At 34.0% G+C, this 24,580-nt stretch overlaps 1 protein-coding gene across 1 annotated transcript; it reads right to left on the bottom strand.

Moving 5' to 3' along the window:
- Positions 1 to 4,813: 4,813 nt before the first annotated feature.
- On the bottom strand, positions 4,814 to 24,580 carry LOC140063579 (meiosis regulator and mRNA stability factor 1-like). Its single transcript, XM_072109963.1, has 23 exons — positions 23,225 to 24,580; positions 22,523 to 22,737; positions 20,524 to 20,641; positions 20,050 to 20,216; positions 19,738 to 19,907; positions 17,927 to 18,129; positions 16,840 to 17,570; positions 16,399 to 16,574; positions 15,746 to 15,826; positions 14,468 to 14,656; positions 14,190 to 14,372; positions 13,760 to 13,929; positions 13,268 to 13,482; positions 12,831 to 12,938; positions 12,449 to 12,571; positions 11,575 to 11,620; positions 10,988 to 11,190; positions 10,067 to 10,294; positions 8,594 to 8,851; positions 8,232 to 8,502; positions 7,969 to 8,031; positions 7,186 to 7,554; positions 4,814 to 6,753 (listed from the first exon to the last, which is right to left on the bottom strand). Exons 1-23 carry the CDS (start codon positions 24,558 to 24,560, stop codon positions 6,635 to 6,637), a joined length of 5,742 nt encoding a protein of 1,913 aa, XP_071966064.1. The 5' UTR covers positions 24,561 to 24,580; the 3' UTR covers positions 4,814 to 6,634.

Here is a 24,580-nt window from a genome sequence, read left to right as displayed (position 1 = left end):
ATATTTCTTTTTATTTAGGTGTGATTCCTTGGTTGAAACTATCTTGGGACCGTGAACCAGTTCTTGTAGCAGCCGTGGGATTCGGCGTTGCAGGTATTCACTAGCCTAGGCCTACATATATTGCGAAAACAGAAATCTAAATAGAAAACAATCAAATCTTATTTGAAACGTTTGTATTTATTTTTCATTCCAGGTTTGCCACTGTGGGTTATCTCACCATGGAAACACCAAAACGCAATAGATGTTGCGGATATGCCAACACGATATCCGGGTTAGTGTCAACTCTATAAAAGTTAAATATTTAATTGGTTACATAATCAGATTATTATTTTTATTAATAGAAGGTATTGTGACATCACAGTTTTTGCTCACTATTCTCCCCCAAACCATACACAAGATAATGCTCCTTGTGACATCACAGTTTTTGCTCACTATTCTCCCCCATACACAAGATAATGCTCCTTGTGACATCACAGTTTTTGCTCACTATTCTCCCCCATACACAAGATAATGCTCCTTGTGACAACCCTAATATTTGTATTATATTTGTCTTTTTAGTTCCTATTAGATATGTTGAAGGAGAAACTGGGCCTCCGACATCTCTCTGACACAATGGAAATCATCTATATATGGACTAATTGAAAAACAGTTTACATATTCATGGTTTTAAATGAATTCACTAAATTCAGAGACTTTGGAAAGCAGTGTTACCTAGCAGTAGATGTGATTGCCTTACAGATAGGATATACATCCTAGGCCTACACATCATTACTAATAATGAGTGGCAATGCAGTTTGGCTAATTGTAATTATTAAAGTGTAAAAATATCAAAATCAGTTTTTCTTTTTCTTAAAAAATGTTACTATATAATTATAACTAACTATAAATATAAGTTTACACAGTTGTGTTTTTATCACATTTTTAAATACAAATTTGTAACTAATTTTCAAGATTAATTGATCACTTAATTACAATTGAATAGGAAATACATAATATACACAATTATACTTGACTGAGTCATGTTCTTACCATCAACTCTTTTTCACCCTATGAACATTGTACCATGAATGCAGTCACATTTATTGCATTAGATATCAAAACATGTAAACATGAATAAATAAGATATATGATTTTTTTTTTATATTTTGTAAATACAGTAAATAGTCAATAATGTTTGCAGTCATTTACATTTTGATAAAAAACATAAACATAACTAGAAAGCCACTCCTACTGTAAGATTTAGTCACTGGAAAATGTGTGTCTTAATGCTGTGTGTGGCTAACTAATTTCACTACAAGCATGTGCGAGTTTCAACTAACAATAGCTTCAGCCGAATAACAATAAAACGGAAACGCGAAAAACAAACGAGTGAATTTGAAAAGAAACAAACTTGTACATTAAATCTAATGTCATAAAACTACTTGTACAAAAATGAAGTTTGTTGGACAAGTAGTTCTCAAGAAAATACAATTTTAGTTTACTTGTTACTTTAAGACTGCTCACCGGCTTTTGAAATTTCTGTCCTATATTTTAACACTAGCAAGTCTGAAAATAATTTTTAAAAGTGGTCCAGAATTGGGACTGTGGTCCGGATTGCCTCCAAAGTTTAATGGAGTGGTCCTATCTATCTGTATTTTAATTTTGGGAAAGATCTTGTAATTAGTTTTTGAGTAATCCTGCTAACAAACAAACACACGACCGATTCATATACCTCCTTGGCGGAGGTAAATAATGTTCCACAAAATACGAATATATAAATATTTCAATTCTCTTTTTTCATATCACTGTTTGATAATTTAGAAAATAAATGTATTTTAAAATTGTCAAATTATGAGAATAAATAAACTAGCAATGTTTCTTGAACAATACCAGTGCATTTCTATTTAATACTAATACAAACTTTCCTAATAGCCAGATTTCTGATCATATTCAATGCAAAACCTAAAAAAATTCCAATTAAAGATATGCAAAGTTCATCAATCTGCTTAGAAGATATATTCAATCAAGAACTAAAGTGAAGTATCATCAGTGTTGCCAAGATTGTTTCCACGGCGGATAATACTAAAACAACTGGTCTATTAGGCGTGCTAATTAAACCATATGATTCTTAGCGTCACCATATACAATTACGTATAAAAAAAATGCTTCTGGGGAAATAATAATTAACCAAGTAGGCTAATGTACCATCAATGTTGCTGAAATTGATATCACTGATATTTAGCATCCCTAAAGCCAATTTATTTCCTTTATTGCAAACCTCTATGATCATGTGATTACGCCACCTGTTAATCTACAATTATGCAAATCAAGTTCACTCAAACTCGGAGACATATTCAATAAAGCACCTAGTAAAGTACCATCAATGTGGCTAAGATGCTTATTACTGATTAATCACCCTTATTCCCATTTTACCCTCTACATTTGAACACTCTCTGATCATTTCATTCATAACAATACTTGACAAATTAAGAATAATACTTAATTTAGTACTTATTCCTAAAATATGCGCAATAAGTTGTCCGTTTTTAGCTATCATTACATCACAACATCTATATAAATCATATACAGTGTATCTTAAGCAATGAAGTTTTCTACTAAGGTTGTATGAAATGTTCATTGTCAGTTAAATGTTCATCTGGATTTATATGGAGAAGAAACATTCTTATAGAGCTTGATATATCTACCATATATTTTTCTATTTCTAAATTCTAATTGCCTACCATGTAATCAATCATTGTGTTTTCCACAATGACATCATTGTTGTTTTTTGACATAATTTAAACAATACATTTGAGAGCATTATGCCGATAGATTATATGTAATACTGTATATGTTTTAAAAATTTAACACATTTAACCAAGAAAACCAAATCAAAAATCTCTTGCCATCTCTTTTAACCTCCCATTCATTCTCATCCAAGGATGCAAGTAATAATTTTGTATCTTCTGGGCATTCACGCTCCGTAGCTTCACTGCCACTCAGATAAAATCCTACCAATGACTCAACTATCAACTTATGCGGCCGGAGTTAGATTCTAAACAAATCCGAGTTTTAGGGCCATTTCTACCATATTTAGTTTAGCTTTCAGATCTCTTTTTTTTTTAAATTGAAAGTTGATTTACTTTACATACACTTTCCTAACAAAATCATAGCATTTACATGCTCCAATGGAGGGTCTTCAAATTCAGAAATCTTTCGATATGTTTCTTGTTTGTTGGTTTTATCATGTGGAAGAGTTTGCTTTTCTTCCCACATATATATTACAGACGGAGAGAAGCAATATTGGATTTTTGCACATTGAATATGCTTCTTGGTGGTTGCTTGCCAAACATACTGATCAATTTCCAATTAAAGAACTAGAAAAGTATTTTTCAATATATTTTCCACAAATTCTCTTCATTAAACCTGTTAACTCTCATATTATATGTAAGGTACACTCTTTTTAAAATTCATTAATGTTTTCTAACGTGATCTACTAGTACTGTTTTCAAATGTATTCCTTTTGAAGAAGACCAATTAAGTTTTTATTACAGTATTACATTTTCCTTCATCTAATCCATCCAAAACCAAAACATTTTCTTATCATTTACCTTAACTGACTGTTTTGGATCTTTTGGAAAGTCTGTGTCTAAATTGAAATCTTCCATATGTAGTTGTTTTCCAATATGATCTAAGACACCCTCTTCTAAATCTATTTAACGGAAATACGATCTTACCTTTAAATGCATTACTAGATTGATCAGTAGCCCAGTTGTCTTAAAATAGTAGATTTACCAATACCGCCCTTACCGTCTATAGGAACTTTACACCGAGGCTTAGATTTTATGATATTTCCAGTGCCAGTTAAGTTCCAGTTCAATGAACAATTCGGCAATGTCAATTTGACGATCCAGACGTATTTATCGTTGCTGGCGTGAACCTACAGGCATTCTCACATAATGTCTGTGATACTTTTCTATTTCTCTAGATAAAATATTGACAAATATTATTTTAATAGCGTTTAATTCTTGCATACAAGGCAGCACACCACAATTTGGCGCCAATCTAGCTATCCATGTATATTTGTAAATACACATTCAAGAAGAAATAATGTATAGGAGTTAATAGGTTTTTAATTTGAAGCGGTGTGATTCTAGTAGATCATATAATTCGGAATCATACGTCTATAAAGTATAATACGCAATATATTTCTTTCCTGGTAATACGACTGTTGCCTTGGCCATTATAAAGGAAGAACCGTTACTTATTAAGGAATGCTATAGTATTGGAGAAAATTAAGAAATATAACTGTGTTAATGTTGTTGTGCAATACTGTACATAGTAGGACAAGAGAAGCTCCGGTTCGCCTTTGATTTTTATCAAACCAACGTCTTGTAAAGTAAACCGAACACGTCTTTGCATTATACAAACCACGATAACTAATTCACGTACGATGCGATTCAGATTATTTTAAAAGTGTTAACAAAAATACTTATTTCATTTGTAAATAAAAGTCCTTTTTATTTTAAATAGAAAATAAAATCCACAATAATAAATGATATCACTTTACACAAAGACATCTCGAAAAATATAAATTACACTGAAAAATAAATATTGTATGCTACTACACATACATATTTTTTTGTTTAATATTTTTGTTTCTATAATAAATTAATGAAAATATAAAAACTTTTCTTTTATTGATAATCAAATTTAACAATGAACATAGAAAATACTCCTTTCAATTTGCTCAAACTATTTGTTGAATATTTTGTTTACATATCTGCACATGTATAGGTCATGACCCTAAACAACACTAGTGCATTTTCAAGAGTTTTAAATATTAAAATATTATTTGTAAATTAATATTCATGAAGTATTTATATCATATATTCTTTTTTTGCATAACATGCAAAGAATAATGTACATACTTTATTCGTTATAACCTCTTCTCCTTATGAATATTCATACTATATTCATTTGTTATATATTTTCATGAAAATTCATTTACTGTATAACCTCTTTTCCTTATGAATATTCATACTAATTATAACCTCTTAACATCTCCTTATGATTGAATATTTTATTTATTTTAATAATCTAAGAGGGTATAAATAAAAAAAGTATGTTTGCTCATTCATTGTTCATAATCTGTAATGTTAGTTATAAAGGTAGGTAGGACAACCACGCTTCCTTCATGCATATATTTCATCCTTAAGAAATCATAATAAGTATTATATAAATATAAATTTTTAAGAAGGAAAATGAATGGCTAACGTTAACAATATTTCTTTCATTTTCTTTTCTTTTTAAATACAAATTGGAATGTTTTTTAAATTATTTAACAAAATATATCAACATGATTCCTTTCATGTATCTCATGGAGAATCATACACTAAATGACGCAGACACACACGTTATTTTATCCTGAAATTTGTTTTCTGTAAACATTTAGTGCTGTTTATTACTTGAGATAAGTGATGCACAATATGTACATAAACAAATAGATACAACCATATAAATATATTGGTTAACCAATATCACTTATAGTAAACAATACAGTACTACTATATAAGTATTGTAAACACAATATTTGTACAAATGTGAATTATAGTGGGTAAATAAAGTTATACTATATTGAAATGAACTCATATAGAGTTCTATTACAGAAAAATGAACTTTACAACTATTTATAATAAGGGGTTTTACTAATAGTGAAATGAACTTCTGAACACTCCAGTATGTTGTATGATTTTGAAACTACCTACGCACCAAGTTTTATAGAGTTGTACTCTAGTAAAATAACTCTTTTGTAGAGTTCTAAAAAAACATAGCACACACAGCTTGTATTAAGAGAATGATAAAAACTGTAAAATATTGCATTGTAGGGTTGCATTTAGTTGTACTATTGTGAAATAAACAAGAGTACAAAGAAAGCCTGAGGTATATAGTACTACACTGAAATGAATTAGGGCACTCTCTTTTATTGAGTTGTACAAAAATCAATTAAAGCAGCACAAGTCATTATAGAGTTACTATAGTAAAACAAGGAAAATCTCTTTTGTAGAGTTCCGACAAAACATCGCACACTCTTGTATTAAGAGAATGATAAAATAGAGTGGCATTGAATTGTACTATTGTGAAATGAACAAGAGTACAAACACACTACTTTAGAGGTATGTACTACACTGACATGAATTAGAACACTATCTTTTATTGAGTTGTACAATAATCAATTAAAGCAGCACAAGTCATTATAGAGTTGTACTATAGTAAAACGTTTATATGGAGTTGAATTATAATGAAATGAATTAACTATATAACACACTCTTGGAGTTGAGTTTTAATGAAATATAACACTCTCTTTAGTGTAGTACTGGTTATAATAACCACAGCATTATTTATTATTGGAATTTTTATAATAGGGCCGAGCTTTACTATATTTCTTTATAGTAATTATATTTTAACATTAGTTTTAATCAATGACAAAAATATATTTCAATATATTTCTTTTAGTCAATAGGTTAATTTAATTGTTTACCTTAGAAAAATGGCTTCTGAACAAACAAGAATCAACAAAAATATTTCTGTATGAATAATAAAAACTCATATTCTTCTGTAAACTACTGCAGCAGATAGTTGGTAGATTTGTCGGCTACATGTATGCTAGAGAGAAGTTGGCTGCAATCTTGCATTTTGTCCTTAGTCTGCAAGGACTTGACGGTAATGAACGTGTCTTTGTAATCAAGTTTTCATTATTATTGCTTGATAAAACTGAAATATGAACACAAAAAACAGCATTTATAAAATAAATATTACCATGATAGTCCAATACACTGCTTAAAGATGCAAGTTTGAAAAAAGGCAACTAGAGAGGCTGAAGCTCTGTCTACACTACTGTATCAAACTAATTTGACAAAAATATTGTGATGTGCACAAATATGGACATCATCATGGGTATATATGGGCAAATTGCATTTTTACATAATGTAGACAGAGCTTAAGAGAAATGAAGGTAAGAAAAACTTTAGAAATCAATCAAACAACTTGAACCAATTTAAGAAATGTAACATTAGTGTAAATACATGTATGCACTGTCATTAAACAATTTTATTAATTATAATCCCAATTATGGATGTTTATTTAATCAGGAAAAAGATGCTGAATCAGCACAACTGAATATTATAATAAACACTCTTTACATACCTCTTTTAGCTGATGGAGATGAAAGGTCAATAAGGTCAACATTATTGTTGGAACTAGACACCAAGTCATGTCTTGAGGCTCTCTCTATTGATGAGGTTAAGTGAGACAATCTGCCATAACTTGAAGTCTGCTCAAGAGTTTGACATCTCTGTCCAGATGGTTGATTTTCCAATCTGGTGATTGCATCTAAACTCTCACCAGAATGTGCTGAAGATTTGTCTGATGTCTCTGGCGCAATCTTTACAGAAGTGTTATGAATCTGATCATCACTGGCGTTACCAGCTGGATAGGATCCAGTACCGGATGATGATGCAAAACCAGACTCCTGACCAAAACTAGTGCTTGGAGTTGGCACACTCACATCAGAATCTACATTAAAATATGTAAACTCTCCATTTGCATGTGACATTTTTTCTGTTCTTAATGGGCACATGCATATTATGTGAGATACAGAGAGCATCATAATAATCAATTATTTGGCAGAGTATAACTTATGCTGAAATACATAACTTTATCCTCTAATTATGACTTGGAAAATCTGTGCTTGATCTAGGTGTACTAACCTAGTCAGAAATAACAGATACTGACCAATGGTCAACTTTCAACTAATCAAGGCCTGGAAAATGAATTTGATAAAACCAAATATATTGTATGATTCTACAACAGGTTTTGTTGGCCAGGAATTATATAAAAAAGTATAAAAAATACCAAACAATGTGAATACTTCTGTTGTAAACATGTAAAGGATAAGGTAACAATTATCATAATTATATGCATTCATACCTGGATTTGGGCTGCTTGACACTCCTGGGTCTTCTGAACTGCTTGGTGTTATAGAACGCACAACTATAATACAAAATTTAATACACATTGATAAGGATGTAACCTTTTAGTGGTATAAATATGAGTGAAAGAAGTAAAAACAAATTAAAAATAATAATACATTTCTGCAAATATTTTTTTGTTTCTATCCAAACTATAATCTAATACAACAAAACACAATATTTAGTCTGCTATGTCAGGCAAATAAGTTATCTATTGTTTACCTTTCAAATCAGCATTAAGCACTACTGCTCTGCGCTGACCCCTGCCAATTAGGGTTAACACTCTAGGTACGGCAGACACCAAGGCTAACACTGTCTCCTTCTCATAAACATGTGGAATGAAGGGTTCCTTGAAATACATTTCGTATAGCGTAGCAAAGTCTTGCAGGGCTATACAGTTCTGGTTTTTCAATAGAATAAGCCGGGCCTTACGGGCAAACTGGTAGCCTTGGGTTAATTCTATGTAACTTTCTGGAAGCCATTTATTATAAATCTGTGAGGTAAAATTAAGATTATCAATAGAATTACAGATGACACAGTCACTCTGTTTTTAAAATTAAAATTAGTTACAAGTTACCCCTTACTTTAATAACATGCGGTATATCTGATAGCAATAAAACAAGTTGACTATAGCCATATTCAACATGTCTAAGCTTCATGTGATATCGCTGCTGGAAGACATCAGGCACATATTTGACCTCTAGACGACCTCCTGGCTGGTCTATCAGTAACACTAGAATCCATTGAGCTAACTGGCTTAAATGTTTTCGATTCACCAACACAATGCTTCTTTCGGTTTCTCTCGTATTAATTTGGCCAGAATTCACAACAAGATCAGCTACCTATAGAAAGTTAATATTTTTAGCCTGGGTGCAGAACATTTGTGGGAAAAAATAAAGGAAACACTTTGTTTGGTTTTTCTGATAGATTGTACCATATAGAATGTCAGAAAAAATCCTCATCCCAGGGTTTTGGGCAAAATCTTGTATGGCACTTTTAAATTTTAGCCTATAACACACACAAATACCTATATAACCAATTCACGGTTTTTGTCACTTGTTAAGCTTATGGAAAGGATCAGTATATATATAAGAGAAATCACTTTTCTTCCACAATACCAGAGATTGATCGAATCCTATATTGATTTAACCAGCATTTACTCTACATTGTCGTAGTACAAGACCAAGTTGTCTCTCGTTTCTTTGGTCAACTGCTCTTCGTTAAAGCAACCAAACATATGATGTGAGGAATAGATGAGTACCACTATCTGATAGTTGGCCCTATTATATGCCATTATGTATATTGCGCGTCTAGGAAAGATTTTTGAACACTGACTGAGAAGAATCGCTGATCACTGAAGTGTCTTGTAGATCTTGCAAGGTTTTAATTTGTTCAGTTCTCCTAATTTTTGCAGAATTGTACAATGTGGGTTTTTCCCTCAAAATTGTACGCCATATTATATTCTGGCATGATGATGGCATTGTTATTGACTCGATTCATCAACTACTATGAGAAGTGTTATTAAAGTAAGCCTTTGCTAATTTTAATCATTATAACACAACTCTAAGTGACAAAAACTTGACAGTCTTCCCTATCCCCTAATATATGTATTTGTGTGTGTTATAGGTACAGTATTTGTGTGTGTAATAATAGGACAAAATTTAAAAGTGCTGTAAACAATTTTGACCAAGACCCTGGGATGAGGATTTCTATATGGTATACTCTATCAGAAAAACCAAACACAAATTTTTTCCCACAAAATTTGTACTGCACCCAGGTTATTTCTGTAGTCATGGGGAAAGGTGCTCAATGTGGAATTTTAAAATGTCATCCATTATGATTGCTATAACAATCAGTTTTTAAAATTAAAAACAGATTCATTATGATACAGTTGTTTGTAGTAAGTTTGTGATATCTCAATAGACTTGGCCTGTACGTATTTTTTGTAGGTCTCATAGCAATCTGCAAAAAGGTTTTTCTTCTGAAAGTGCTTCATCACACCCATCTAATGTATCTTTTAAATTGGCTTAAAATTAATGAGAGAGAAATAGATCTACCTCTACAACATGTGGCATTTTCTGAAAGACTTGTTCCACTGTCTTGCATTGGTAATCAATTGGTTGTAAGTGATGTCCCTGCTCTCTCCTGTACAACTGCAGTAATTGACATAACGCCATTGACTTAAAGTGGCAGTGCCGTAAAAGATTGATGACTATGATGGCCAAGATTGACAATCGCTCAACTAGAGTAAGCGTTAATTGACGGTCATTTCCTGTAATCTCAACCTGAAATTGAGATCAAGTAATATGGTGAAATAATAAGCTCAAAGGTCAATAAGGTCCTCCTCCAATTAAAGACCACTTTGAGAGTTTAAATGGTAGATTCAATCTAGAGTATTCTGTAAATATTAGCAACCCAGCTCGATCATAATCATTTTATTCTCAACTTAACGATTTGAAAACTCAAAGCAACTCAATAGGGACTTTACTAAACAGGACGGGAAGCCACAGGACGGTGTTCATGAATAATTTATGCATGAGCTTTAACAAAGTGAGCAGAGCTTAGTGTGAAAAATCTGTCATCTTAACTTTTTGAGGGTGATAAAGTTTCCATTTTCCCGTTTACGGAGAAGAAATAATGTACTTAACAAATGGCTGTGTTAAAAGCATTACATTTTGCGCAGCGTTTGAAGGCTAGGCCTCTAGATAGGAAGGCATGCCTATGCTGTATCACCAGAGCCAAGCGATACAGAAGGCCAAGCGCCGGGAAGGAGAGAGATACCGCGGGTCGTCTTCGCGCAAGGTGTGCGTAACTAATAAAACGGCTATGTCAACTGTATATGATTTTATGCTCTAGGCTGTACCTCCCCTAACCGTCCAGTTTCGTAAAGTCCCTAATGTCATCTTGAAAACATGTGTTAGGCAGCAGACACAATTCATCTGGATGTTGCAAATGTATTAACGTTTGAAATGTTTTACCTGAACAATTTCTGGTATTGCTTCAAACAACTCTAACAGTTTGTTTACCCCATAATCTGCTACTTTGCATTGCCTACCAAAATGATGATGATAGTCAGGTATGAACTGTTGGAATGGCATGCTGAAATTGGGCTTGTGAGACATGAGGTCAACGACCTCGCGTCCAAACCGCTGTGTTCTCACAATCTCTTCTGGAGTTTGATCTATGAAATGATTTTATATTTTTTGTAAGCAAGAAGATAACATTTTGTGGACATCATAGGCTTATTCCACTGGTCCATTTTTAGATCTATTTATGAGCAATGTGAATAGATCTTTTGCTAATAAGCAACCAATCGAATATGTCTAATAGTAAAATGCATTAAGAACATTGTGTTCAACATATCACACAGAGTTTTTATATATAAAATTATACCAAGATCTTCATGTTTTTTTTAAGAGTTTGCTTTTCAAAATTGATTGTAATTAATACAGAATGATTTGGAATACATCTGGTGGCATATTGAAGATAAAAACTGATTATGTGATGAGATGAGAAACAGATAGCAATGTGAAGCAAACTAAATTGTTATTAATTAGCAACTCACCTCTGTGAGGGATAGACAATGTTATATCATCTCCTACACCATCCACCTAAACACAACAAAGTATAATAAATCACAATTTATGTGTTATGCTAAAGTTGCTAAACAACTATATTATTCAACAAACACAAACCATGAGCTGTATGTATTACAATGGATTAAGGAAAAGAAGGATACACATTGACAATAACATCTAACACGCTCGTCTACATTAAAGCACTGCTGCCAATCAAACAAACACGCTATTTGAACTCTGTGTCTCTAACCGCGGCCTTCCATAGGATGCTGCACTGCACTATTACATTTTTGGAGAACAAACCGTAACCATGTAGAAATCATATGTGGCAAAATGGACGTTTTTTTTTAAACCAAAGGGAACTAAAATTTACAAACTATTTGTATTCAATTTTGTAATTATATTATATTAATAATCTTGTAATATTTCTGGGAGATCGTTCAATTCAAATTCATAAAAGTTATAATTATATTTGTTAAAGTTTTGTTTGTCGCAAAAGCAGCTAGCGCTAAAATAATGAAATATTAATCATGCCACCAAGAGTTCGGGAAAGCATAACCAACAAGGTTAAAGGTTGTTGTGCATGTGCAGTAAACAATTTATTAGGCACGTGACCATTTCGTTGTTAACGACAGTTAATTAAACTGTGTTTATTTCGTAACATAGTTGGCGGTCCGCGCTCTGTCGGCTAGAGTCATGGAAGCTCAAACTGATGCATATCCTTCTATTTCTTAATCTATGAAATTACAAACAATGTCTCAGTGTCCACCATCAGAAGTAACACAACCAACATATTGCCAACAGAATTTTTAGTATACCAACTGTATCAGTTATTATTAACTTTTTCAAATGTGTTCTTACCATGATCACAGTATTTGGGATATCAACAATGATGTCCTGAACCTCGCACACTCCATACTCTACAATGTTGAATGGACGTGATAAACAACGCTGGAATGCTGCTGGCAAGTCTTCCAATGTAACCTAAATACATAAAAATATATAAACTGATTATGAGCATCAAGGACAGTGATGGGTATTTCCTGGTCAGTTTTTATTTTTGTCAGGAACACAGTGGAAAAACTGGGCACAAAATTTGGGAAAAGACGTATTCTTAGTAACTGTGGTAAAAGTAGACTGTGTATCATAAACTTGCCAACTAGTGTGTTTTCTGCACACAGGACCATACCGTACCAGCATTGTTTTATTTTTTAATTAGTTAGGAAAATCAGTTATCATTTACCTGTTTGCTTGCCTGGGATCGGAGCACTTTCGTGACATCTTGAGCAAACCTTTTAATTTGAACTTGATGTGTCAATGTGAGGATCTGTTTATCACCTGCACCCAACAGCTAAACGACAATATAACAAGTAAAATCACAATTTTATGAAATTGAAACTAAAAAATGGAAACCAATAAACAGCCAAGCAGTGACAATTTTGAAAAGATTACCTTTACAATCAAATACCAAGAATTATCAGGTGTCTAGTTAACTAATAATGAAGTTTAGTAAGTTTGATTCATAAGATTGAGGTATTCTCCATGAAACAGCATATATTGCATTAGCAGTCATAACTATAACTTTTGACTATCTCTATTCTACTCTGCATTGCATCAAGCACTTTTGCCTGGATGACTTGGTTCCGCCTACTACTGTATAATGTCAAGACATACAATCACCTGAATAATATGAGGAATAGTTGAGAATATATCTGATAGTTTAGTATAACCATAGTCAATAAGGTGACACTGCTTCCCAAAGTGGTGGTTGTATGCCTGCAGGAAGAGGTTTAATTCCAGTCGGCAGTAAGAACTATGTTTAAGAACTTCGGTTGCTTCCTTACTAAACTGGAAAAGGAGAGTCGGTAGGATTGGGCTGCTGGACCGTCCTAGATCTGCAATAAATATAAAAAAAAAAATTGAATTTAGATATTAGGACAGATCATTAAAACACTTGTATACAAGATCTCATAAAGCTCTGTCCACACTATCAAACTAGTTTGACAAAAAAAGTGTGTGCCAAAATATGGTAGTGATATGCCCAAATATGACATTATCATGTCCATATATGGGCACTTCGCATTTTTTTTCTTCACTAGTTTGCTAGTGTAGACAGAGCTTTATATATAATATATATATTAAAAAGTGTATCAAGTAGTAACAGTAACTTACCATCTCCTAAAATGATCTTTCCCTTTCCAGAGAAGCAAACAATCTTGACCCCATTAGTATTCAAAGCAACCCTGACACCTGGAATGCACATCAACAGATGTTCAAGTGGTACTCCACCTTCAGGATTCTCTTCCAGTTTTTCAAACTCAGCAGCATAGCACCTGGTAAAACTAAAGATGTCCGTTTTAAATTAATATACAAAATGATTGTATTAATGTTACAAGTTACAATACATGTATGAAAAAAAAAAAAAGTCAAAGTCAAAAAAAGTCAAAGACTTAAAAACTAATCATTTTTTTCTTGTGGCACCATTTAGCGATAACAATAGGGAGCTTTTGATTTTCAACCAAATTATGCATTAGGTCATTTGTCCAATATGTTGCCTAGCCCTATAAAATAAAAAGGTCCTTAAAAATGCTGTATCATTTACCTTATTAAAGGAATTCTCCCATGATGCAGTTGGAGTAACGTTTCAACTTGCGCTGAAAATATTCTCAATGAGACAGCTACGTTCTGATCTATTTCTGCTGCCCTCATTTGGTAATTTTTCACCACAATTCCAATATCATCATGCTGGTTGCAGAAAGGCTCACACGGAGGAATTGCTAGCTCTCTAGAAATACAAACAAACATTTTCAAATTGTCCTAATTGACCTGAAGAATACATTTAACTACAACAGCAACAACAAAACTTTCCAAATTGTTTACTTTGGTGGCTCGTAAGGCACGTTCCAGGGTGACTGTCTGTATCCATTGGACGATGATGTCATAAAGGAACTTGGTGTGCTACGATGATGTTGCATGGTCAAGCAAACTAACTTAGTTGAGCCATTCTCTTTGACCAATACTGTATCAGAAATGTGGTATAGGTCCTCCTCAAACAGCTGCTGATTATACCTGAAATAAACAATTTAAAAACTATTAACCCTTTCACTGCGGAGCATTATTCCCACCTCTGTGCGTAATATATATTTAAGAAAAACATATGATATTTTAAATAATTGCAAAAAAATACTAATTGAGATAATTGTGTAATTATTTTTGTGTTGTGTGATGGGCAAAGGGTTAGTTTACAGTTAGGTATAAAAAAAAAGTAATTTGCATATTGATGACGTCATGTGACGTCATTACAGGTATTTTAGATTTCGTGTTTTTTATCGAATCAATGATAAAAACTATATTTTTTATAAGAAATTCTTATGGAATACGTTTTTCCAACTGGATATTGAGGAAGATACGTATAACAAATAAAAATATTAAAAAAAATTGAATTATTTTTTTTGTTTTATAAAAATTATGCACAAATCAAAGTTTTTGGGCAAAATCGTGAAAATAATGACATTTTCCAAAAATTCACTATAGTTCAAAAACTAACAATTGTTTCAGAATATTTTTTTTTGCGTGTTGTGATAAACACCATGTTGCCCTATTGGAGCTGGTAAATTTGTGTTACTTTCAAAATGGCCGCCATTACGCTACTCAACACAACTTTCTAAGATAGAAATACTATTACAGTATATATATTATACTATATATAATATAACTATAGAGGGCGCATTATTTTCAAGACGATAATACAACTATAGAAGGCCGTTTTTTTTGCTGGAAAAAATTGTTAATGACTTGCAAAAATATTCAAGTTCATCGAAAAAATACAGAGGGTGCTATATATTACTGTATAGGCAAATACGATTAAATCATTGTTTTTCCCATACCCAGTATTACCGGGTATACGTATTTCAACGACGTCTGTTTATACCCGGTAGTACCGGTAGTACATATGATTTTTTAAACTTTTTCCAACTTTTGACAAATTACATAACTTTTGTTTTCTCTTTCGTAGGGGTATTCCACATTTATTCATTCCTTCTAGCACTTCAGGATTTTCAACAACAAAACATCAAGAAAGAGATTGAATTTATATGGTCCAACTATTCTTTATGATAATCTTGTTATATTATGTTAACCATTCAGACGTTAACTCACCTGCTTTCAAAGACTTCTTTAAACTTGTAAAATGGCAAGCATTTTCCTGGCATTTCTTGAAGCATAGGTGTCACCATCAACCTTAACAAAATAGTTATACAGTAAATTCCTCAAACTCAAAATTCTGTCTGGTTTGAGTAGGTGATAATTTCGGACAACTAACAGGGGCGGACGCAGGAGGGTTAACCCTTAATTTCATGCTAAAATGTTTTTTTCTGTCACTAAATTAAAATTTAGATCACATTTTATCATATATAATAATCATTAATGTTATAGAAGTCTAGTTTTGGAAGAGCCTATATGTTACTGTTTGGTAGCTTGATATAGAGTGATTTCCGACGAACTATTAGGTGCCATTTATCGTGAATTTTACGTGCGAGAGTAGAATTTCCGGCCATCTAGGGGTCATTTAATCAAATTCGCTTCGACACAGGCCCCGCCATGGGGGGGGGGGGGGGGGGGGGGGGCTTGTGGCACAAAAACAGTCCTGGATTCATGGGAAACCGCCTTAAAACAGTTCTGCGACCGCCCTTGACTAAAGCAGTAGGAAAATGTCTGTTTTGGGAGTCTTTCTCTTATTTATTTATTATATTTTCACGTAAAAAAAGGAGAAAACAATGTTGTTCAAAACACAAATATTTTGATGGACCCACCTGAGATGATCTGCACCCGATTTTGATCTTGGCAGCACTGCCAACTGCACCCTTCGCATGCCAATCTTTCTACCACCTATCTTAGCAAGAGCAAGCTGACCATCACAAACACGATTCACTTCCACTATAGCTTGGATATGACCTTGAGATGGAGCTTGGAGAGACAGATTCTCCATCTAAAAAAAAAAATTGAAACTGAAAAACAATTACCAAAACATGAGGTGTTCCAAAAGTCATAGGCCTGTCCAACCTACATTTTAACAATTTCAATGTAAAGATGAGACATCTTTTTACAATTTTTAAGCGCCTGGCCCCTTATTTCAAAAGTCTGAATCTGCCACTGAAAGCTGATTTTTCAAATATGTGCCTAAAATACTGTAATATGAACGCCAAAATAATTCACAATAAACAAAGTTATGGAAGTTTAATTTTTTAACTTACTCTAATGCAATTATCAGTAAAGGCTGTAATAAGTTGTCTTCTAAGTTCTTTTTTGCTAAGCATGGGATCAAGATTAGTCACCAGAACCTCTGCACCAGACGTCAGATCTTCTACACCTTGACGGTCATAGCTCATTAAGGATTCCATCTTACTTGATGGCGCAACATACGTTCCAATCATCTGATCTGTTCTTTCAGTACAAGAAGAACCAGTAACAACTGGTATGTTTGATGATGTAGGGGATACTTCCTCTCTATGAGAAATTATATCTTCAGAAACACCTGTTGCAGCAGTCTCATTTGGAAGATTACATGGAAAATGCAACTCTACTGGTTTTTGTGGTTCTCTAGGATTCAAGATAATTGGTAGAATGTTCTGGAAACCCGACTGTGTAGATGTGGCTGGATGATTTGCTGAAGTATAGGTCGGTTGATAAGCTGCATTATAGGTTGGATGATGAGTGGTGGTATGTGTCGCATGCTCCACATAAGAACTCTGGCAGTTATGAAGGTAATCTTTACCAACCTCTCGATTCGATAAATCCATGGCTGTATTTGCTGGATTGATGATGGGGCTAAATGTTGCAGATAACTGAGTATACCTCGCAGATGAAGTGGATGATCTGGAAAACTCAGGAGTGGAGATGGTTGCCATTTGTTGTGGAGGGAACCAGACACCATCAACGACTCTTTGAACTTTTGGATGTATTGCTTTGCCTCTGATCGGGTTATCTGTGATATTAATAAACATTGTTTAAAATTCAATTTATAATTTACTAGTATTATATTAGAATTATGAAAAGAAAATAAAGTATTTACCAATCCTATCTTTTTATCAGGATTGCGTTTATCTAATCCTCCAATTCTAATTCACTACAGAAGGACCCCACCTGAAACAAGCCTAAGGACTTAGTGAGTTAGCCTTGGTGTGCAACATCAAAAATATTCTATCTATCAATCTAGCACTATGTGTGCCCGGTGACTGTAAACATTGAGAATTCACTAGGTCAGATGTGAAAGGGGTTTAAGTAATAACAAAAAAAATTAGAAAGCCTGGATTTATAGTAAGGTGTCTGCAAAAGTATTACCTGTTTCAGTCTCGGTGTCTTCTCTTTTACCATCATTTTCATCTTCACGATTTTGAATTTTAGGTGACGCCTTATTTGATCTAAAACTATTGTTACTTGAATTTCCCGAGGAGCGCATTGGTGAGCCTTTGTAGGGCTTGGCATTCATTGTGACGGACACTTTACTGCCAAATACATCCTCACCATCTAACCGCTTTTTACCTCTGGTTGATACAAAAAGTATAACAGTAATTCAAAAGTGATTATTTAATAACTATTGCGAAATAGCTTTGCACAGGGAGCTAAGATAACTGGTTGTGCTACTCCAATGTAAATTGTACTTTAAAGGAGACCTGAAGTGAAAAATGTTCTAGTTACAGTATGTAACTAGATCTGAACTTGTCACTTTGACAGTTAGTTATCCGCATGACAAACCATGTGCACATCATACGTTAGAATATTGTGCACAATAAAAAAGATTATGCCATATAAAATGTTAGTCTGCTCTCTATTTTGTGTCTATATACAGTATACACTCATTTCTGTATACAATATTACATACAGTGTAGCATCTATATAAATTATGGTTAATTCTGACATAGGCGAGCACAATGAAAAAACTTCGGTACTAATCTCCACCTTGGTAACTACCTTTCTCAGATGTACCGCGAAACGTAGATTTGATAACATTAGTTTCTACTATTACGATATTGTTCCATATTTCTATCTTAGGAAGATATTATAAAGGGTGTAATAGGAAAATTTCTGATTTCAAATGGTAAATTTTAACTCTACGCACGGTAGAAGTAATTTCCGGGTTTACGGTAAGGTGCTTGGTGGCGATAGCTATTTTGGTTCTTTGTTTATTTTCGGACTGTGCGTGTGAAGGTATAGTAGTACATAAAGATCATATTAAATTTATTCATAACACATAGGAGTAAATTGTGGGAACAATAAATCGAGAAAACTGATAAGAGCTTTTGTTTGAAATTGAATGAAACCCCGATAGCCGCCAGCTGCCAGGACTTTATGTATACTGTGCGCTATCTGTGTCCCGTTAGGACTCTGGGATACTTCTGTCCATGTTGCAAGCCGTCTAAAACGTCTTGGGCCAAAACGGCTCACTGTGTCGCGGAATAATGTATTCATTATACCATATAGGATGGTATTTATTTGAATAAATGCCCGGAACACCTCCCCAATAAAACATCAATTAAAATAATTATCGCCATAACACCCCCCTCCAAATACCATCTAATAAACGCCCATCCACATTTATACACACAATATTGTATTATATTTTTAACACAATTATACTACTTTTAGTAGATTTCATCGGACTGTTATCTACAATTTACCAAGCATTTGTTATTCTTTTTTACCACTTTTCATATCTACAATAAACAATATACGTAAAACGCTATTAATTATCTAAGAAACTGTGAAACAGGTTAGTGAGTAGGTTTAGTTTTACGAATATCAAAAGCATTTCAATAATCGTAACCGACTGAAATCGTCCAGTCCAGAATGTCCTTCTAAAACTTTTTACCCGAGTCATTATCATTCCGAGAACCATCGTCCACACTAGGTAAAAGTAAAATAAGAGCAACAACATATTAACATGTTGAAGGGATTCGAATACGTAGATTATAAAAGCATGCATACTATGATGCAAAAGATGAAAATCAGACTTTTTTTAATCAACTGGCCACAGATGACATCACAACATCTGATTGGCAAAAGTTCTAGGCCCTTTGAAGAAGTCTTACAAACATCATGTTTACACCTTACATTTTAACAGCAACATACAAGCTGTTGAAATAAATACTAACCTTGCAGCATTTTCAGCATTCTGGAATTTCAAAATAGCCAGGTTGTCATTTATAAAGACAACTTTTCCTCCACAATTGTCTGAGAGTTGCTTAAGTCTGTTGCGCACTTTGCTGATGTCAGATAATGGTGGAAGATTTCGAACCACTAACTGGTGATATTCAGAACACTCCTAGAATAGACATCAAATTAAAAATGCCAATACAGTACTAAATTGAAATAAAAACCATATTTCATTATAAGAATGAATGATTATAAATAGGTAGCAACCTACAAACACAGATTTACAGAATTGAATCCAGAATTCTACATACCTTAAGAGGAGATCTAAATGGAAGATCTACCAACAAGTCGTTAAATAATATGGTCTCATTAGCACATGTGGTCAAAGCATCACTGGAATCAGGTCTATGAATGAGAATGATCTTAAGACCATGCCGATGTCTAAGGTCAGACAGATCATTAGCAAAGTTAACATCACCTGCAATAGAATAGAAAGAGAGACAACTGTTTTTAACAACAGACCCAAATAGAACACCTTTTTGATGTTGTTTAAGGTTGACAGTTGCATTTATATATTGAAATAGACAAGTATAATTATTATGGTTTATAGTTTTTGAGTGGTTCCATATGCAAACAGTCTTTCATTTTAAAGTGATTTGGTCGGACAGAACTGATGTACAATAACATTTTTCTCTTCATATTAAAATTGACTTACTATACTTATTTTAGTTTAAATTGTAAATAATAGAAGTACTAAAAGTGCGCAGTCTGATTTTAAGACTTACCTGAGATAAGGACAACAGTTGCCGGTTGTGTGTGTGTATCTGCAAATCTTCGCAAACTTTGCTTCAACTTGTCGTCAGCAGCATTTTTAGCAGTGGCATTTATGTGAGCAACAGTAACCTACAGAAAACATACAATAGTTTATTACTGCAATGACCTTGCAATCTACTCTGACAACCTTTTTTTGTGTTCAATTCTGTAGACAGTCAAATAAATGTCAGTATCGGCAACTCGGATCACAGAGTAGTTCAACATCTTCAGAGTTATATACAGCGCACAAAGAAGTTTAAACCTGTCAAAAAGGTTGTGAAGGTCTGGAGCAAGGAAGCGATTGAAAGTTTACAAGATTGCTTAGAATGTACGAACTGGTCAGAATTATTTTGTTGATGTTAAACTTTCTGCTAATGTTATTAATGATATTATTTTCTGTCAAGACATGTTAGTATGTAGTAAAACGATTAAGATATTTAATAATGGTAAACCTTGGATAACTAGAAAACTGAAGGGTTAGTTGAAAGACAGACAAAAGGATTTTAATGATAATTATTTTTGTCCAACTAAGTAATATTAAAACTTAAAAGGTTAATTAAAATAAGATAACTAACGCCAAACATAATTATAAAATTAAGTTGGAAGACTCATTTAAAACAAATAATCCTAGAAATGCTTGTAAATGTATGTATGAAATGAAAAAGGTCTACAAAAGGTCAATGGTGGTACTTTTCGTTCATCGCTTGATACTCCTGGAAAAGTATCTAACTAAAATAAATGTTATGCTATGTTTGAAGATGCCAATGGTAATGTCCCACCCAATGACTCATCTATTGCTCGTCATATAAACAATTACTTAGGTATTGGACGGGTCATTATTGATAAGCAGGATGTGCTTAAACAATTCAGGAGAGTTAACAAAAGGAAAGCTTGTGGGCCTGATTGAATGTGCCAATCAACTTGATATACCATTTAGTAATTTATTTCAATTGTCTATGGACATGCATATGATTCCTAGGTGTTGAAAGTAAGCCGTTATTGTACCTGTGGTTAAGAAGGCTAAGCCTTCTGAGTTAAATGACTTTCGCCCGGTGTGTTTAGAACGTATCGTCTGTAAATATTTATGGTGTTCGTTATCTCCGATGATTGATCCATTGCAGTTTGTGTATCAGTCAATTAAATGTGCTGATGATGCTGTTTTAAGTTTAGTCAATTTAGTTCAACATCAAACTGATAAATTAAATTGTTTTGCCCGTGCTACTTTTGTAGATTTTTTATCAGCGTTTAAGACTATGCAACCGTCTTATCTTAATTGAGAAACTGAATAAACTGTATGTACTATACTAACGACTGTAAATCCCATTGACCGAATGAATACCTATTTGCTTAAATATGCAGGTGACACAGTAATTGTAGGACTGATGCACAGTGATAACGAAACTCAGGAAAGTGACTACATAGCACACTATGTAGAACTAACAGATATCTTAATTCATTCATCCCTTTTCCCATCCGTGCTTTCAATGACAAATACGGTGGAATCAACTTGTAGTTTTTTTTATATACTTGCTTGATACTTGCTTGATGTTATGGGTCGGTTAGAAAGCTAAATATAGCTTATATGACCCTTCCTGTCTTATGACCAAAATATAGGTGCTTAGGGCTCCGGGTGTACACATAATGTTCCAAAGTGGTTATAAATGTGAAAAAGTAAACTTGCAGTCAAGGGACTTCCAATGATCATTGAGGAGTGACTTGAATAGATTTAAATTTGGAGCTTTTACAACATTAGATGGTAAGCTATTCCACGAGTTCACAACTCTACAACTGAAGGAAAACTTCCTCGAATTAAGCCTAAACTTGTTTTTATATAACTTGTATTCATGACCTCTAGTTCCATTCATGACCTCTAGTTCCATGTATAGTGTATCATTATCACAGCTCTTTACTTTTTTTATATTTATTTTACTTATATATATATATTGAAATATTGTAAGGTAACACACCAACCTGAGCATCATTCAGTTCTTGGATAACAGAGTTATTTTCTTTATTGATGTCACAGACACACATGAATTCTGCTTCTCTGTGCCCTCCAAAGAACTGGTCACGAATCCTCTGAACTAACACTAGAGCAGATCGACCTCTTGGTACCGAACAATTCTCAATGTCCCAAAAGACACCAATTGGAGGTTTGTCAACTGTGGGTGTAGATTCATTTATACCTGTAATTTCAATCAAGAAATCATTGGGAAATTTGTACACAATGTGTGGGACAGTTATTGCACAATATGTCTTCCTCTTAGTTAATACATGATTCATTTCACACCATGTGAAAGATTGCTAAAGTTTAGGGACAAAATAAAAACTAGGGATTCTGTGGGAATGTGAGCTGTGTTAAAATGAGGCTAGGAAGCTCTGCCTAAACTATCAAACTAGTTTGACAAAAAAGTGTAATGTGCCCAAATATAGACGTCATCGTGTATGGGCACATCACATGTTGTTGTCACATAAGGTTTGATAGTGTAGACAGAGTTTTAGGATACAGAGTTGGAAGAAACCTTAATTGCATCCACAACTAAAAAATACATATGTTTGTAAACCATTAATTCAATCCTGCTACCACCAATGTTAATTACACTTCTCCAGGTATTAGGTTTTTGTACAGCATAATTATCTATGTTCTTGTTACAAGCCATAAAACTATCTTACCGTTTTCATCGGTGGTAGTGTTTTGCAGTGGATTGCACTTTCCCTCCAGGCCCAAAGGAACCACAGATGGCGGCTGAACTTGCCCAGAATGTCCGCAGCGTGGTGATGACGAAGCCCCTCCACTACATTTCAGACAGTGGCAGTATGTACTAGGAGAGGTATGATGAACTGAATGTTGTGTCCGACATGTCGTTACAGAAGCTCCGACATCTGGTGTTGAAGTGTGTTGAAAGCTTTGGTCAAAGAGAGCAGTAATTTCGCTGGTGATGTTATGCCCTAAGGAATGGTTAGTACTGCTTCTCATACAAGGTGGTGAAGAGGCTCCTTGTGGCAAGTTATCGCACATTCGTAAAGGGGTTTGAGGTGGAAATGTTTGAGGGTTACTACAAGAGGGTCTGTGAGGTAGTGGATGGAAACCTGAAGTGGCAAGAATACTTGGGTCTTGATATTGGGGTACTGAATACTTGTTGTGCACTGAATTTCCACTGTGGTTGGTGGCACAATCAATGCAATGAGTTTGACTCTGTTGGTGGTACCTGTGTGTACAACACTGTTGGTGATCACTGACGCAGGAATGCTGTTGCTGCATACAGCAGGTTGTGTGGGAATCTTGAAGCGCTGCCATCATCAACTGGTGTGAAGAAGTGTGGGCAGCCTCATGGCTACTCTCTGGTTGCAGAAGTGCTTTCAGTTGAGTAGTTAAGTTAAAGACATGTTTTGGAGAACTATGATGGCATCCAGAACATGGCATGTGTCTTCCATGAGTTCCAGAATATTCAGGTGGTTGTGGTCTACTGGTGGATGTATCAAAATAGCCACATGTCTCGTTACCTCTATTACACTGTTGGAAGGCTGAAGCTTCACTGCAACAAGAACAGATTCCACATGTACTAGAGCTAGGCCTATGACTTGGTGCAGAGTATGCTACAGACAACTGGCTGGCAGTCCTCTCAAGGTCATGATTTGGTGAAACAAAGTTATCAGTTCGTTTAAAAGTGTTGTGTCGACCACTCTTTTTTTGGGTATAAAGATGGCTTCTCCTATCTGGTTGGAAGTACAGCTGTCGATCATCTTCAGAACTGGTGTCGCAACTTGCAAAACCCTGATAGTCATCTTCTGCATGGTCTACAGTGTCCATGTCACATGATAAATATCGGTCATGATGTCTAAAGCAACCCCTTCTCTGAGATGAATGCCCCGTTCTCTCCCTTCTGGGTAGACTACCACTTCTTGGTGCCAAAGAATGATGGTGACATTCCTCTGTACTTGGGTTACACCTTATTGATGAATTATGTAAATGATTTCCATAGTAGTTACTCATGTCGTTTATTGACATCTATTTACTTCTAATTTTTA

The sequence above is a fragment of the Antedon mediterranea genome, chromosome 1 (assembly GCF_964355755.1).
Source record: "Antedon mediterranea chromosome 1, ecAntMedi1.1, whole genome shotgun sequence".
In the NCBI taxonomy this organism is placed as follows: domain Eukaryota; kingdom Metazoa; phylum Echinodermata; class Crinoidea; order Comatulida; family Antedonidae; genus Antedon; species Antedon mediterranea.
Note: the sequence above shows the minus strand (reverse complement) of the source record. Positions and strands in the feature narration are given on the sequence as shown.